Source organism: Chiloscyllium plagiosum, unplaced genomic scaffold (assembly GCF_037043375.1).
Source record: "Chiloscyllium plagiosum isolate Xiang-an unplaced genomic scaffold, Cpla_swu_hap1 HiC_scaffold_22, whole genome shotgun sequence".
Lineage (NCBI taxonomy): Eukaryota > Metazoa > Chordata > Chondrichthyes > Orectolobiformes > Hemiscylliidae > Chiloscyllium > Chiloscyllium plagiosum.
In genome coordinates, this window is record NW_028270160.1 from 28,055,375 (window position 1) to 28,072,903 (window position 17,529).

Here is a 17,529-nt window from a genome sequence, read left to right on the forward strand (position 1 = left end):
TAAGTACTGCATCAGCCACCTAATTTTATTAGAGAAGATAGGATTATCTTTTCTACAGGCAATTATAACTCTTAACCACACAACATAATGCATAAAAATGTCTCAATTGCAAAAATGCTCTGCCTGCATTCTTGCACTAATCTGCCAACTTTCTCACCGTTCACCCTCCGCATTTTCTCACTTCTTGCATCCATTCAATATGGAATTCTCCTATGCAAGTCAGGTTATATTTACATAATCTAGTCCCTGGCTAGTTTGTGCAAAGTAAATATCTCTGGTGCACCATGATCTTGAATTCCTGTGTTCTGTCTAAGTTTTAAGATATGTTCTTTCAATTTTCAAGTTTATTTCTCCCACACCTCAGCAGCACACTCCATAGAAGTAAGATGCTAGTGGCCTATGTTCTACACTCGAGTACTGATTTCTTTTTGTCCTCTCACAAATCTAGCAAAAGTAAGATATCTAGTTTTGAGCACATTCACAATCCAAACTCTTCGCAATTTCTACGAGGTTTCTTCTTGCCAGCTACTGCCATGACAACAAATAAAATATTATTTTGCTGTTAGCACCATCTCCAGAGTTTTACCCACTCGATCCAAAGCAGGAAATACAAAACATTTCACCCTTTGTTTGCTTAACATGTGCATATTGTGATGATGCAGCTCCTTGAACAAGATTAGGTTGTCCTTATTCTTTTTCAGAGGGGTCGTATGGACAGAGGTTCCATTTTGTCTGCATTTATCTACTTGAAGAAGGTTTTAACTTTAAAACAAAACACTTGCACAATGAAAGGGGACTGGCCAATTCTCCCAGCTCAGCTGTTCTCTGGTTTGTTCTGGGTCAGCAGTGTGGCTGTTCAGAGCTGCTGGTCAGTTTAAGTTGGTCCGAGAAACAGTTACATGGAAAAAGTTGTTCCATGCTGAATACCCCTGCCATTTCTGTCTCTCCTATACGACCCTGTGTTTGATTTTACCTTGTTTGCTAAGAGGAGTTTATGGGGATTGCTGCAGGAATTTGGAACAGCATCATTAAGTTAGGATAGCCTGTTGGGTTTTCGAATAGGTTAAGGTATTCTATAGTCTGTTCTCTTTTGTTTTGTATTTAATTTGATAATCTTGCAAATAAATTCTGTTTTGTTTGAAATGAAGCGGCTGCATGACTCCTGGGATATCACTCCACATCTGCTTAAAACAACTCGCAAAGTTAGGGTCTGGGCTTTTTTCTTTTAAAGTTTTGAGGGGATCTGGCCTGGTCCATAACAATATCAACTCACTGCCCAATAGATTTTCACAAAAGGTGTGAAAGCAGATTTTAATTTGAGTAGCACAGATAGTAGTTAGGAAGTGTTGGGTAGTGTCCTTGCCTCGGAGCTAGAATCTCTAGATTCAAGCTCCACTCCAGGATTTGATGGCCAAGGGAGGTGCGTTCATACACAATCAAACAGGTTGAGCATCAACTTGTAAATCTTCTTAACATACACCAATGACAGGGTGCAAGAGCAGGAGAATTGCTGATCAGCCATATAATGGAAAGAAAGTGTATTGAAGTAAATGTTGAGACAGCAACACAAATTCCTTGGGAGGCCAATTGGCTGAATGGCTGGTGTGGATCAGAATGATGCCAACAGTACAGTTATTAATCTCCATTCTGGCTAAGTTTGATTCGGCACCTGCATGCTTGCCTTGTCTGGAGTGGAGATCACAGCACTGTGTTCATCTGCCTTCGACATGAGAACTCAAGAGCAACAAAAAGAAGAAGGAAGTTCTAATGACACTGAATGTTCAACATCAATCTTCATATACCCAAGATTGCAAGTGCAACAGGAACAATATGAAGTTAACTAAACAAACAATAGTGGGTCACACTAACATAAAATTAGTTGGTTGTCTTCAACTAAACATTCATTTTAAAAAGTCTAAATTAGTGGGCAAAATGTGAAATACAATTGAAGAACTGTAGATGAAAGCCCATTCCCCACCAACTACATGTAACTCAATTAGAAGCAGTGTCACTCAGCGATGCAAATATATTATGCTGTAAAGAACAGATTGCTTCATAACACATAACTGTGATTCTGAACACTGGGAAGAATAAGTTTGTACTTCTTTGTTACTAACAGAACAAATTATAACTTTGAAAATGAAAAATATCACTGCTATTATTTTCATTCATATACTGTTTATGAACAAGGCAGATTGCAGTAATTACATAAACAAAAAAACAAACACCTTAATTGAGAAACACATCTCCCCATGATTACAAAACCTCATTTCCTTTGCTCAACATAACAGGTACAGCTACTCAAAAGAAGGTTATAATTTCACCAGAATTTGAAATTGAATACATTCTTTGGAGTAGGGTTCTGGTCATAATGTCTTTTTAATGTTTGTAAAAAACACTCTTTGTTGATGTCTAGTTTCAATGCAAGTACTAGATTATGCATATATAAAATGTGATGGAAATAATGATGATAATAATTACACTGTAGATATTAAGTGCAGTAGAAGATATTCAGCAGCTAGACTGTCTCCCAGTAACACATGTGTCAGGAATCCAAGCAACTCTGCTCTGACTGTTGACAAATCAGGCATAATGTTTGTGATAGCTGTAATAAATCAGAAAAAGAAAATCAGAAAAGGTAATATTAATTTCAGCTAAATAAGTAATTGCAAATTATTTTTTAGGCAGTTACAATTTGTGCCTTTCTCAATAAAAAGAAGTTACAACAGACCAAAATCACTTTTAACTTGAGAGCATTCTAATAGAATACAGTGGTTGCACCCTCGGTTTCCAGCTGATCAGAACTTGCATGTCCATCAGAAATATTTATCACACCATCATTCTTTTTAGAGTAGGAGTCTGCACATGATCCACAATTATGCCTCTGACACTCACATACAAAGATACCATTTAAAAATACATTTTACAAAACACAGATAAATGGAGACTCACAATCTTTGCTTTCTTTATCTTTCAAGGTGGCAGGAAGAAAAGGATTGACATGCTGCAGTTTGCGAGTCACAATAGCATGAAGCCTTGGAACCAATGAAGGTGGAGGACTGTGAACACGCTGCTCCTCCATAGTGTCCATACATTCGATTGGATCCAGAATTGATGAACCATCCTTTGTACTATATCAATCAGAAAAGAACAAACTCATACTATTGCTTCAGAGGTAACAAAGCTGCAAACTTCAGATTTGACTTCTTTCTACTTTCAGCATGTAAGAAGGAAAATCTGTTTTAAAAAAAGTTTTCATTTCCTGCTTTTCACTGCTTTGAACTACACCTTGAGAAAATCTCAATGAAGAACATAGCTTTTAAGTTCAGACAGGAACTGAAGAATTGGAATTATCATTTCATAACCAAATCAACACAATTTGCATCAGATCATGGAGTATTTAGCAGGCCTGGTTGCATTAAAGTTAAACATAGGCTGTTAAAATTTTAATTCAGTCACTCTGGAAATTAACTGACAAATGGGACCAAGATGTCGACATTGTATCATATTTAATTTTTAAAATTCACTCCAGGAACCCAGGTGTTGTTGGCTACCATTTATTGCCCATCCCTAGTTGCCATTGAAAATGTGGTGATGAGCTCTTTTCTTGAAATGCTGCAGTCCACATGATGTCAGTAGATTCACAATGCCATTAGGAAGGGATTTTGACCCAACAATACTGAAGGAATAGTAATTTATTACCAAGTAGGGATGGTGAGTGGCTTGGAGGAGAGCTTGCAGAAGGTGGTGTTTCCTGTGTCTGCTGTCTGTCCTTCTGGATGGAAGTGATTACAGGTTTGTAAGATATTGTCTAGAGAGCTTTGATGAATTTCCACAGTGTATATTGTAGATGGTACATATTGCTGTTACTGAACATTGGTGGTGGTGGTAGATATGATGCCAATCAAGAAGGCTGCATTGTCCTGATGATGTCAAGCTTCTTCGTACTGTTGTATCTGGATTCATCCAGGCAAATTGGGAGTATTCCATCACACTTCTGACTCATGCCTGGTGGACAGATTCTGGGGAATCAGGTGAGCTACTTGCTCCAGTACTCCTAACCTCTGACCTGCTCTTAGCCACTATATTTGTAGTGTCATACAGCACGGAAACAGACCCTTTAGTGCAACCAGTCGATGCCGAACATAATACCAAACTAAACTCGTCTCACTTGCCTGTTCCTGGCCCATATCCATCCAGTTATATGGCCAGTCCAGTTCAATTGTCACTGGGGAATTCAGTGCTAGAAATACCATTGAAAATAATGGGAAATGGTTTAGATTCTCTTATTGGAGATGGTTATTACCTGCCATGTGTGCAGCGTGAAATGTTATTTGGCACTTTTCAGCACAAACTTGGATGTTGTCCAGGTCTTCTTGCAATTAAACATGGACCACATCAGTAGCTGAGGAATTGTGAATGGTGCTGAACACTGTGCAATCATCGGCGAACATCCTCACTTCTCACCTTGTGATGGAGGGTCGGTGGTTGATGAAGCAATTAAAAATGGCTGGGACTAGGACATTACCTGAGGAATTCATGCAAAGGTGTCCTGGATGACTGCCCTCCAACACCTCTGGAATTCCGTTCTTTTGTTCATGATTGAACTAAGGCTGTAGTGAGTCAGGAGTAAGAGTCCCTGGTGGAATCCAATTGGGCAACACCGAGCAGGTTATTACTGAGCAGATGCTGCTTGATAGCACTGTAGATGACATCTTCCACAAGTTTACTAATGATTGAGGATTAACTGATGGGGTAATAATTGGCATGGTTTAAATTGTCCTGCTTTTTTGGGGATTAGACATACCTGGTCAATCTTCTACATTGTCAGGTAGAGTTCAGTATTGTAGCTGTACTGGAATAGTTTGGGGGAAGGGCTCAGCAAATTCTGGAACAAATCTTCAGACCTATTGCCAGAATGTAGCCTTTTGCAGTATCCAGTGCCTCCAACCATTTCTTGTTATCACATGGAAGACTGAATGCTGAAGACTGGTGTATCTGTGAATAGAGACATCCAGAGAAGGTCTGTAGCTGAGGAATAAAAAACTAATTCGTGACCTTCCTAAAAACAAGAAACATCTAATTTCTGTTGTAGGACTAAATGCTTCCAGATAAAATGATATGGAAATTAAAGAATCAGAGGCTCACTAAACAATTCTCGCACATTGGTTGAGGAACGCAGCATTCATGTTGGTGACTTGGTGCCTTACCTCTCATCATTTATTACACCAAGTGCTGGATCCACTGATAAAATTCCATAAACCTCCAGCATGTCATTTACTTTGAAATTATCCCAGTCCTCATAGATCTATTAAAGAGAAGAATAAAACATTATTGCACAAGCAGTCTGAATCAAATAATTGCTGAAAATGTGTTGCTGGAAAAGCGCAGCAGGTCAGGCAGCATCCAGGGAACAGGAGGATCGACGTTTCGGGCATAAGCCCTTCTTCCTGAAGAAGGGCTTATGCCCGAAACGTCGATTCTCCTGTTCCCTGGATGCTGCCTGACCTGCTGCGCTTTTCCAGCAACACATTTTCAGCTCTGATCTCCAGCATCTGCAGACCTCACTTTCTCCTGAATCAAATAATTGTCAAACAAGAATTGGATAAATACAAGAGGAAATCTTTGAGTCAAGAGTGGTGGAAGAAGATAAACTGGACGGCATTTTCAAAGTGCTGACTCAGGCATGATGGACTAAACAGCTTCCTTCTGTGTTGCTTCATTCAACAATGTAAGAGATGCAACCACAACACGAACAAGTATTTGCTTTACTGAAAGTGGTGATTGTGGCATTTATACAAGGAAACTAGTCAGTTGTTTTGCTGAAAACAGTAGAATGGGATTGAAAAATCAGTTTACAGTAAGTGTATTTTCATTTGCGAAATCTTGAATTCATGAGAACCATTAATAATTAGAAGCTTTTGGAAAAAGTAAACTCCCCAATAAGTTTCTGCATTCAGTTTCTTCATACGCACTTGACAGGATATTTGGAGTAGAAGATCCCTGTAGCAAATTGGTGAGTTCCAAAAGGTCAAGCATTAGCAAAGTTTAACATCTTGTCAGACACAAAGAGCAATGGGGTTAGGGTTAGGATTCATGTATATCCATAGTATCCAAGGGAAACACATTAGACACTGTTCCCTCCCTCAGATTTCAAGGAAAGTTTGAGCATGCAAGTGTGTTGGAGAAAAAACCCCCACTAAGAACACAAAGGGTTTTACTTTCTTCTAGTTGGTCAAGACACAGAATGGAAGCTGTAGAAATTAGTGTACATGCAATTACAGTTGCCATCACAATGCTGCAATTAAATTTTAATTCAATCAACCTGACAATATTTAACTAAAATGCCCTACTTATGCACAAACAATACGTAATTTTTGCCTTATAACCATATAGTATCTTATAATAGATCTATGACAGTTACATACCAAAAAAGTGATAAACTTTCAATATCTATTTTGTAATATTTGAAAATTACGTCATTGAAATCTATCATTATACTTAATGTGATGCACTCAATGCACAGACATTATGTGGTTCATCCTTAAGAAACATATTACTACCTTCACAAGACATGCAGGGCCTTTCTCCCCAGGTAATGGGAAGTTGAGATCAATTGATGTAGTGCAGTTAGGCAAATTCTGGCGTGCACCTGGTGCTTCCTTTTCAAGGCGCTTAGCATCGCCACATGCTTGTGATCCACCGTAGCCAGCACCTGGTACACAAGTGGTTAAAAAAAACCAGAATCAATACCTTCCCTTTGGTAGATTTTTAGTCTTAATTAGGAACAAGTGGAGTTTCAAATTCATCATCCTATTAGCCACTCTTGAAGTGCAAACACAGCATTTTACAGATTCACAAGAGATCAGATTTACATCAAGTCACAGCCATACTGATCACTCAAGTGTTTTATAACACATGGAGTTAGACTTTTTTTTTGTACTTGGAGGGAGACAGATGGGTTGCGATGTAATTTCCACACTTGAAATGCATCTTGAAAAATAGTGGAGTGAAAAATATCCTATCAAGTATGATCCTTTTTTGAATGTTGCTTTGGGGATATAACAGCAGTTTGGGAAAATCCTACGATGTAACAGGGCAAGGGAACTATATCATTCATTATAGACTCTTTGAGAAACAAGCAAGACTCCTACAATATTACCTCTGGTGTTTGCATGGTGTTAGCATGAACAAACTGCAGTGTAGAATAAACAGCAGTAACCGGCAGAATGGAGATTTAGATTGTTGCAGTTTCTGCAATCCTTGTTAGCAAATTCTACTAAGTATAAAATTGCTGAATATATGCCCCTACCTGCACACTGCTCCTTTAATTTGGGAGACTGCATTTCCATGTCTTCATCCTCCTCATAACTCCTTTTGTGTCGACTTGGAGTATAGGATGTAGAAGGATTGCCACGTGCTTGACTGGCACTAGCATAGGCGTATGAAGATAATTTAAGGAAAACAGAATTACCTGGTTAGATTGCTCAGTTACATTGCTTTCATTATTTCATTCTGATGAAGTGCACTTCAAGAATAAGCTGAAATAATAAATGTCATCAAAAGGATATTTCTTTGACCCATTCGGACTCTCCAGGCACTGGAATGCAGTAAAACGTCTGTCTCTCCAGTGTGACACATTTTGCAGAGTTTAAGGCAACCTCTTGTTGGAGCTGGGGAGGAATATAAATTATGTAACACATGCCAACAAAATTCAGTTAGCATATCCCAATCCAATACACATGATGAAAGGTAACATACTGCAACAATTTTAAACTTAAAAGAGAAGCTGCATTTCCTTATATGATATTTGCTAGGGACATAATTGCAAATGAAAAATTTCAGCTAAGCTGGTTGTTACAGTTGGTTTTAGTAACTCTGAAATCAATTAACCTGCTGGAAGATTACACACTTGAACACCGAGCAAGATATGGATCAAACTGAGCTATGAACTCTTGAATAACCTGCTAACACCCACCAGCAATGTTCACAATTGAACAACAGAACACTAGGATGAAATGTGGACATGGTATTGATGCTTGGGGAACCAAATTTCAGCAAAATCTCTTCAGGAATGCAATGATAATGACACTATGTGTGAAGGTCTTAAACCTTCCTTTTTCACAGGAGGTGTGTATCAACTGAGCCAACATAAGTATTTGCACTTACAATACCAGGGCAAGGTGGGAGTCATTTACAAACAAGAGTCGAAGTGGAAAGAGCACTTTTATACAGTAAAGGATATAGAACAATACTAATGAGCAACTACTATAAAAAGACTGTGACCATTGATAATAAAAAGGATTTCTGCTTTTTTTTAAAAATTGTCTGTCTTCAGCATTCAGTCAATGTTACATAAAATGCTAGCTCCATCTACTGTTGTAAGGTAACTGTGCATCTAGCCATTTTACAGTAGGTCTCTATAATTGAGAGGATCCTTGCAGATGTTACTGCTTCAACAATCTTACATGAGCTAAAACATTGTTTCTAGGACAGCAGCTGCCTTGTTTCAAGGGTAACTCATCCATTAATTGCAGTTAGAAGTCAAAAACACTAAATCTGAGGAATATCGTGCTCAATATGCAATTGTTTCAGTGAATAGGATAAGTGCTTTGAAGACAACTACTTACTCCACACTCAGCAACATCTTTGTATTTTCCAAAGCGTAGAACCTATCAAAAAACAATTTAACAATTTGAAACCTCTCAATGTTAGTGGAATATTAAAAACTAACTGGAAAAAAGTATATGCAGTATTATAACAATGTGGAGATATACATGCAGTTACAGTCAGCCATAAACATGATAAACGTGTACAGATCAATGACAGGAAACAAAAACATGTTTCTAGGTTAAGTTCAAATACAATCAAACAAGCAAGTTTCAAGTATTGTTTGGAACAATATTTTTTGCTGGAGTGCTTTTGTGCATATAATCAAAGCTGTGTGTATTATAATTTTCAAAATACAATCCAGTACAGTACAGGAATGATGCAACTAGTGATTTCCATTTTAGATTAATTCACAAAGGAGGATTGTACTAAGATGATGCTTCAGCTCATCTGGTCTCATCATCCAGAATTTCACCTCTACATTCTTGTATCTTAGCATCCAGTGATTTCTTTAAAAAGCTTTGACTATCCATTTTGGCAATCCACTCTAGCTCGTCATCACCCTCTGCATAAAAAATCCTTTCTGAAGTCTGTTTTAAATGTACTCATCACTATCCTAAGGTCCTGCCCTTTTGCCCACACCAAGGAGCGTAACTTCAGGTTTATCATTTCTATTCCAAATACGTTGGACACGTATTTAAAGTGTTGAAGGTCAAAGAACAATCCTACTTGAAACAAAATTGTTCTATTCTTTACAATCCAAAAGCTCCAAGAGTCAGAGAGCCAAATATTGGTGAGTAATGTTACTGTTGTGAAGTTGAAGACATGTACTATACCTTTAAGAGAGAGGGAATGCAGACACCTGTCATGTGACTCATAGCAATCTCAGCCTGCCCTGGAAAACTGGAAGTATGTAACATTTGGATTTGAAACAACTATCTGAGCTGGGTTGCTAGGTTTTCACAGAAGTCCAAATTTAATCAGTTTAAATTATGCAGCAAGATACTAAAGCCCAATTGAATTTGATTTTTACTGTTTTGACACCATCAAACCAATGAGATGATCTGATGCTTGGGGTATAAAAAGCAAACATTTTGGACAGTTAGTCAGAGAAAGAGCACCATCTGCCATTCAAATGACTGCTATTCACCACACTCTCTCCAAAAGGTACCTTTTTCATATGAAACATCTTTACAGCAGAAGACTGAAGACGACCCAGGGAGATTTACAAATAGAAGATCAACATTGTCTAGCTCTAAAACTTGAGTTGCTGTAAACTTAATAGGGGCTTTATTGGATCAGTATATTGTTATAGAGAGTGGGAGATTGATAACAAATCTTTAAGAGAAAGGGGACTTAGAGTTGTAAATAGTTGTTGTTTAATGTTCACTTTTAGAGTTAAAGAATAATTTTTTTCCCATAAATAGTGGAATTTTGGTAGTTCTCTGTCACTCATATTACGAGGTGAGGTGAGCTTTTCTGTGTGTTTGGTTTAATCAGCAGGAGGGATTACCGTTGTGTTGCAACAGTATCAAGTACTACAAACTTTGGCCCAATTCAGCACATCTACGCACGGATGTTTTTGATGATTACCTGGGAGGGAGGGAGGGAGGGAAGGAAACATTCAATTCAGAATTGATGGGCTAAAGATAGCCACTGATGCAAGCTCACACAGTCAGAAGATGTATTGAAGTCTGAATCCCCTTTAAGTTTTAAAATAAATGATCAAATTTAAGAAATTCAGACTTGCGATTGCCAGTTTATCACTGTAAGATAACAATATTCTGGGGACTGGTTGGGTGGGGGCGGTGGTGTTGTATTGGTGGCATCTATTCACCGGGTTGGTTTCTGACGTTTAGAGTTTATCATTAGTCCAGATGATCCTTGCCTGAATTGGTACCTTCACTGACCTGACTTTCCAAATTGAGGTGTTCCCAGCAAACCCAGCTCCTGTGAGCTATTACATTGATACTCTATTGCTGTGAAAAATTGGAAGTGGTTTTGGTTTTAAACACATTGTTGAACATGTTAATCCTCCCCACAAAAAAACAAATAAATAGTCAAATTCAAATTGGAAATATTATCCCTAAACTTTGAATTCACATTTAATGGTTCTGTAAAAATCTTTGTCTTAATATGTTCTACTCAACTTCTTGCTCAAGACAGCATGACACATCAAGATCAAACATTTGCACCACATAAGTAAGCCAGAAGACTTCCTTCCCATAAAGGAAACCTTCTTTCAACTGAAAGGACAGAAGAAGAAAAATACTTGAAACATTCAGTTTTTTTAATGTCACATCCCAAATAGCAAGGAGTGGAAAATCTAATATAGTTGGTGAAAAATGTATGTAGAGCAGAAATTGAAAAGCCTGGTAATTTGTGGGAGGAAAGTTGCTGACCAGCTAAGCTATATCCCACTACATGATTAGTCTCAGAATTGCTAATGTAGCAGGGGACACGGAGAGCAGCTCAGCAAAACAAAGAGAAAAGGCCCCTTTGCTGCATTCTGATGATTTCCATTCAATATATCAACTTGCCCGAGGTCAAAAGGGAACTGTTAATTTCGCTGCTCCAGCAGAAATTGTTCAAAATTTTAAGACTGTACATAATACATTAATATCAAAAATCATTGAGTGCTCAGTCAAAATTTATAGATACAGAACTGGATGTGATAAATTTGCTGCTCAGCAAACTGTTGCACTGCACTGCTATGTCATCTCTGTTGCATATACTGAACACATGTCCTACAAAAGCAACAGCAAACAAACTGTCAGAGGTACTAACTCTGGCCATCAGTCTTTCAAATAACAAACTCTCAGTCACTTGAAATTTTCTCAGTGGTCTGTGAAGTGACCCGAATGACAGGGAGAACTATAACCAAAAATGTATATACATATTCTATAAAATACGATATTGGTCAAGTCTAATATGTATCTAAAGCTTTGGATAAGAATTGAAACTCAGGTTAAAGCTAAAGGGAACAGAGATGCTTTGTGCACTTTAGACCATTTCTCAAAAACGAGATTCCAATCGATTATGGAAAGTACAAAGTTTTAGTGCGATGCAGCATTTACATTCTTAAAAGTCTACATAGGCCAGTCCTGCTAAGGTGCACTGCACTAGGATAAAACAGACATCATAAAAAAGAAATTAATGGCTAGTGATATCAAAGATTACCAATTACATTTTTCCTCTGGTAAGGAAACAATCTCTTCAACTAATTCTCAAATTCCTCCTGAAGGCAAAGCATCCCTTCATTTACTTTTGACCACATGTGACCACAAGGTAAACAAACAGTTTGGAAGTATGTCTTCAAAAGCCGTGTAGGGTTGGAACTGATAAAGCACGTCAACAGTTTGTTTCAAAATAAAACTTGCACAATCACAATGTTTATTATTACACAGAAGTCAAAGGAATGCGAAATTTACAAGATGGGCAAAGGCAGGCAGATGCTTTAAGACTTAGGGAGCCAAGAACAATATCTGAGCACAATGGAAATGAAAAATTCCAAATTATCATCACAATATTTTGCAATATGCTTTTAGCTGCAAGTACCAGGACATGCATGAAATACATGCCAGAGCAGCTCTTCTACTTCCAAGTTAGAAAATTACAAAAACTTTTAATGTGAAAATAATAACGTTCTTGTGAAATCTCAGTAAGTGAAGGCTGAGAAAGTTGACTCAATTGGTAGTGGAGACATGGCCTGGCTTAATGGTCATCATTGATTATATTACATTTAAAAGCTGTTTTGATATACCATATCACATGTAAAATACTTACTCTAGATTTGGCAGACGTCTCCACAGTTTCATAAATTCCCATATAAAATTCTGGATCAAACATATCCTGTATCATACAGCGGAATTTGACCAAGCTGTTTGGCTTCAAGTAATGCAGTGGAACATCATTCAAGGAGGGCACCTGTGGGAGAAGTTTTACTTCAATCAAATCCTTCAAAGGGAATCCAATGTTAGCCACTGAAGGAAAAGCAATTCTCATTCACTAATTTTCATGCAAATCATTTAGCTTTGGAGTAAAACTTTACTCAATAGAAAATAGGTAGAGAATACAGCTCTCTCTGTATACACGTTCTACTCCACTTTACCTTAAGTTTAATCAGCACAAAACTAACCTTGCTGTCAACTATGTAACACCAAAATTTTATGGCAAAATGCATTCAATTGATTCTAATGCAAACAATGTGGATATAAAGTGGTATGAAATTCCCTTTGTTTTAATGTTCTTATTCCAGTTACCCAAATGTGATTCGGTTGATTTCACTGGAAGATTTCACTTCTGGTATACACAGTCCTGGTTCGATTACATCCGCAGAATTGAGTACAGCTCTATGTACCTCACCACTGGAAGGATATATTGCCGGGCAACAAGTGAAGTGTTCCTTGACCAGAAAGATACTTGGACTCCAAAGGTTAAACGGTGAAGTGAGATTTCAAAAGCTAGTGTTAACGCCCTAGAATTCAGAAGATTGGTTGATCATTTTGAGAATGTATGTAAGGTATAAGCAGACAGCGAAAGAGTTAAGTTATGAATTTTGTGAAACAAGAGTTTCTGCTGAGCATGACTCAGATAAGAACTTACACTTAACAATGGGGTGCTGGAGGCAAGGGTAATGAATAAGGTCGAAAAGCATTCATTTTGTCGAGCCATTTAACAATATTGCAAGCATTCAGTATGTGAAGTCAGTTTAACAAGGTGAAAAGTATTCATTATGCAAAATCAGCTATTCATTGTGTAACAGCAGATGGCTTAATCAAAAGCCATCTACCAAAAAGATAAAACCACTTTTTCCCAATGTAAACTATCAGAAAATTACATCAACAATGAACAGAAATTAAAAGGGGTTTAAATATATTGATTCAAAACACATTTCAGGGATTCACACCATTGTACTACGAAAATGTCAGATGTAGAAAACATTTAGGGGCGGCATGGTGGTTCAGTGGTTAGCACTGCTACCTCACAGCGCCAGGGACCTGGGTTCAATTCCCGCCTTGGGCAACTGTCTGTATGGAGTTTGCACATTCTCCCAGTGTCTGCGTGGGTTTCCTCCCACAGTCCAAAGATGTGCAGGTTCGGTGAATTGGCCATGCTAAATTGCCCATAGTGTTGGCGCAAATAGGACAATGGGTCTGGGTCTTCAGAGGGTCGGCGTGGACTTGGGCCGAAGGGCCTGTAGGGAATCTAATTTTAAAAAAATTTATTCACACGATCAATTAAAACTAACAGTCTACAGAAGAACCTCGATTATCTGAAGGACACGGGTGGGCAGTATTTCATTCGGTTAATCGAATTCCAGATAATCGACTGCCAGATAACATAGTTTAGCTGAGCATCAGGACTTTGCGATCTTGCCGGATAATCCGATATTCAGAAAATCGAATGCCCGATAATCGAGGTTTCTCTGTATATTATATGTTACCAATAACAATTATAGCAACAACACTAACTGTTGAGTAAACTGCACACCAACTTGTGGCCAACAAACATGAAAATCAGGAAGCTGTTTTACTTCTCCAGAAGCTGCATCATGCCAGTAGTACATAGAGAAATTAATCAGTCAATTACATAGAGTGTGAAAAGTAGGGAGACAGCAGGATATATTCACACTAAACAGGTCAGAAAATGTTAGAGCTTGTCTGTTCAAAGTGAATATTTAGTGTGGGAAGTTTAAATTACTATTAAACAATCTCTCTGATACTTAGGTTTTAATTATCGTTGGTAACTTTAGAAAAAAAACATGTTTATTTCAAATATCTTAAATTGATATTTCTCTTCCTTAATCCCATCTTTGTCTCCTTTTGATTTCACTTTCTATATGTGATATAGGGGTATTTAATATTCTAACTAACTCTTCCTGCTTCAGATGTTACATGAATCAGTTAGGATTCTTCAATCTGATCTGTTTGGACAACACACCATTGCTGCCCTGGTCACACAGGCCCCAAGTCCCTGAAGATGGTATTGTGAAGTGGATTTCTAATCGCAGCAAGCTCCAGTGAAGAAGTCTTACAAGTGAAAGACTAAGTAACCACGAATTCCCAGACATTATTTGAATTGCACAAGAAAATATTCAAATGAATGTTAACCCTTCTCTAATTTTTGATATTCAGTAGCTTGAATAAAGTTGGTAAGTCTAAATTGGTAAAATAGTCAAAGCTTCAGGGAGCAGAGGAGAGAGTTTTCAAATCTGAAGTAAGCAATTCAGGAAGGAAAACAAATGCCAACAACGTCTAAAATGTTTAACCTAAATTGGAGTCTAAATCACAAGTGACACTCCAGCAAAGACCAAAAGGAAAGCACTTATGGGATTCCTTTTGTCACAAAATAGATTGTCACATCATAGATTTTGTCCCGAAAGAAAATTATTGAACAATGAAATACATCATTGGCCTAACTCTCTCTGGGTAATGGAGTTAATTATGTTAGCAATGGAGTACTTGAAGCATTATGTTTAAAAAAAAATCACAGGTTTTCCAAATTGGTACTAATAATGACAGTTGGGCCACCTGCATCATTTTTTCTAATCCTGACTTATTTTATATTCATTTGCTCCTACAGTTGTGTCACTATGGCACGAAACTCAGTGTTTTGAGGCAAAACCAGAAATTTTGTTAATATTTGCTAAAACAAATAAACAACTGTTAACAATAACAGTCCAAATTTTTAAAAAGTTTTAATTGCACACAATTACAAGCTAAGCCCCATTTATATTGCCATTGTGTTTAAACCATATTTACATATTCAAAACCATAATTTATATAATCACCTACCCAACTTGATGCAGTCGTTTCTTTCAACTTTTCTCTGAAATATTCAATCACTTTCTTCTCCCACTCACCACTGGCACCATTCTGAACTGCAACAGTAAAAGTTTCAATCAAACTCCAAGTTTGAAAAACATTTCCACGCCCACAGTTCGATTTTCATAGGTAATGGGGTTGATGAGGTCGGTCAAAGCTGCTCGAACATGACTTATATAACACCCAGATATAAACATATCCTATGGTCCTTCAGAAACATCACCAAGCAAAAAAACAGAAACCTCTCCAAACCAGGAGCTTTTTTAAGGGCTGACTAAACATATATTTTAAGTAAAAAGTTGAAAGGAATTGAGGTTCAGAGAGCGTAGGCCTAGACAGCATAAAGCTTAGCCACCATAGGGTTTAGAAGAATGTACAGTTTAAAGAGGAGACAATTGTTGTGGTTCTGTTCGCCGAGCTGGAAGTTTTTGTTTCATCCCCTGGCTAACAAAAACGTTTGCAACAAAAACTTCCAGCTCGGCGAACAGAACCACAACAACGAGCACCCGAGCTACAAATCTTCGCAGGAGACAATTGGCAGATTTAGAAAGGAGAAGGGAAAACCACAAAGATATTAAAACACAAAGATGGAAATGTTACATGGGAAGTAATGTGGGACTGAAGGGTTATGTCAAGCAGCAAAACAGGAACAGAGAATTAGTCAGTTCAAGTGTGTAATATGATTTGCACAGCAGAGATTTTGTGACCTTATACCATGGAGGGTGGGCGGAGAGCAGTGAGTGATCAAGCCATGAAGTGTCAAGACATGATCAAGAGTTTCAACAGCATATAAGCTGAGGTAGAGGTGGAGACAGGAGATGGTAAAGAAAGTAAAGACCTTTTTGATGGAATGATTGTAGTGATTTGAAGCTCATCGAGGGTTCAAACAAAACTCAAAAGTTGCAAACAGCAGTTCAAACCGACAATGCTCAAATCAACCCCCAAAACCTTTGAAACGATTATCCTGGAGTGTAATAAGTTACCAAGGAATAGTTCTTGTGCTGATTTCGAAGAATTCTTAACAGGTAATAGCTAAACTTTCACAACTCAAGATTTCAGGAAGGCAGGACTCTCATTCCCAACAGACCCTTGAATAATGCTCCTCATAACTACTTTCCAGACTCTGCAAAGGTGCACTAGACCAAACAAATGTACAGATGGAGATAACATTGTCACTTCTATTGAATTATTTGTCCCACGTGGACAAACAATTGTTTCCCAATCATTGGATCCTGACCGTCTATATGAGATATAATAAATGTGAACATACTAAAGCATCAGTGATACATTTCAGAACAGTATAAACCAACAATGCGACACTTAACTACACAAGTCAATATTACAGCAGGTGACCAAAATCTTAGGGAGACAAGTTGTTGTACAGATGCCAATGGCACAGCAACTAATAATCATGAATGAGTAAGACACTAGAATTAATTTAGCCTGGATACCTCATGAATGAACAGGATTCGATGTAAGAAATGAAACAGATAAAGGTATTTCAATGACCTCAACTTTATGGAAGTTAGAATGTATGGAGATGACCAGGATTGGGTTGGAACTGTCACGACCAGAAGTATAATCAGAGATGTACAGTACGGAAACAGGCCCTTTGGTCCATGCCAATCAGATATCCCAACCCAATCTAGTCCCACTTGCCCACACCTGGACCATATCCCTCTAAACCCCTCCTATTCATATACTCATCCAGATGTCTTTTAAGTGTTTCAATTGTACTAGCCTCCACCACTTCCTCTGGCAGCTCATTCCATACACGCACCATTCTCTGTGTGAAAAAGTTGACCCTTAAGTCTCTTTTATATCTTTCCTCTCTCACCCTAAACCCATGCCCTCTAGTTCTGGACTTCCCCACCCCAGGGAAAAGACTTTGTCCATTTATCCTATCCATGCCCTTCACGATTTTATAAACCTCTATAAGGTCACCCCTCAGCCTCTGATGCTCCAGGGAAAATAGCCCCAGCCTATTCAGCCTCTCCCTATAACTCAAATCCTCCAACCCTGACAACATCCTTGTGGATCTTTTCTGAACCCTTTCAAGTTTCACAACATCCTTCTGATGGGAAGGAGACCA

At 38.0% G+C, this 17,529-nt stretch overlaps 1 protein-coding gene across 1 annotated transcript in view; it reads right to left on the reverse strand.

Annotated features, from left to right (window-relative positions):
- The window catches only part of mcmbp (minichromosome maintenance complex binding protein), a 35,314-nt gene that overhangs the window by 12,434 nt on the left and 5,351 nt on the right, over window positions 1-17,529 (reverse strand). The window contains exons 2-10 of the mRNA XM_043712709.2: window positions 15,408-15,493; window positions 12,397-12,537; window positions 8,631-8,672; window positions 7,572-7,673; window positions 7,313-7,442; window positions 6,564-6,715; window positions 5,211-5,308; window positions 2,953-3,131; window positions 2,482-2,605 (exon numbers count right to left, since the gene is read on the reverse strand). Of these exons, the coding sequence (XP_043568644.1) occupies window positions 2,482-2,605; window positions 2,953-3,131; window positions 5,211-5,308; window positions 6,564-6,715; window positions 7,313-7,442; window positions 7,572-7,673; window positions 8,631-8,672; window positions 12,397-12,537; window positions 15,408-15,493 (1,054 nt within the window). The remainder of the gene's footprint in view (window positions 1-2,481; window positions 2,606-2,952; window positions 3,132-5,210; window positions 5,309-6,563; window positions 6,716-7,312; window positions 7,443-7,571; window positions 7,674-8,630; window positions 8,673-12,396; window positions 12,538-15,407; window positions 15,494-17,529) is intronic.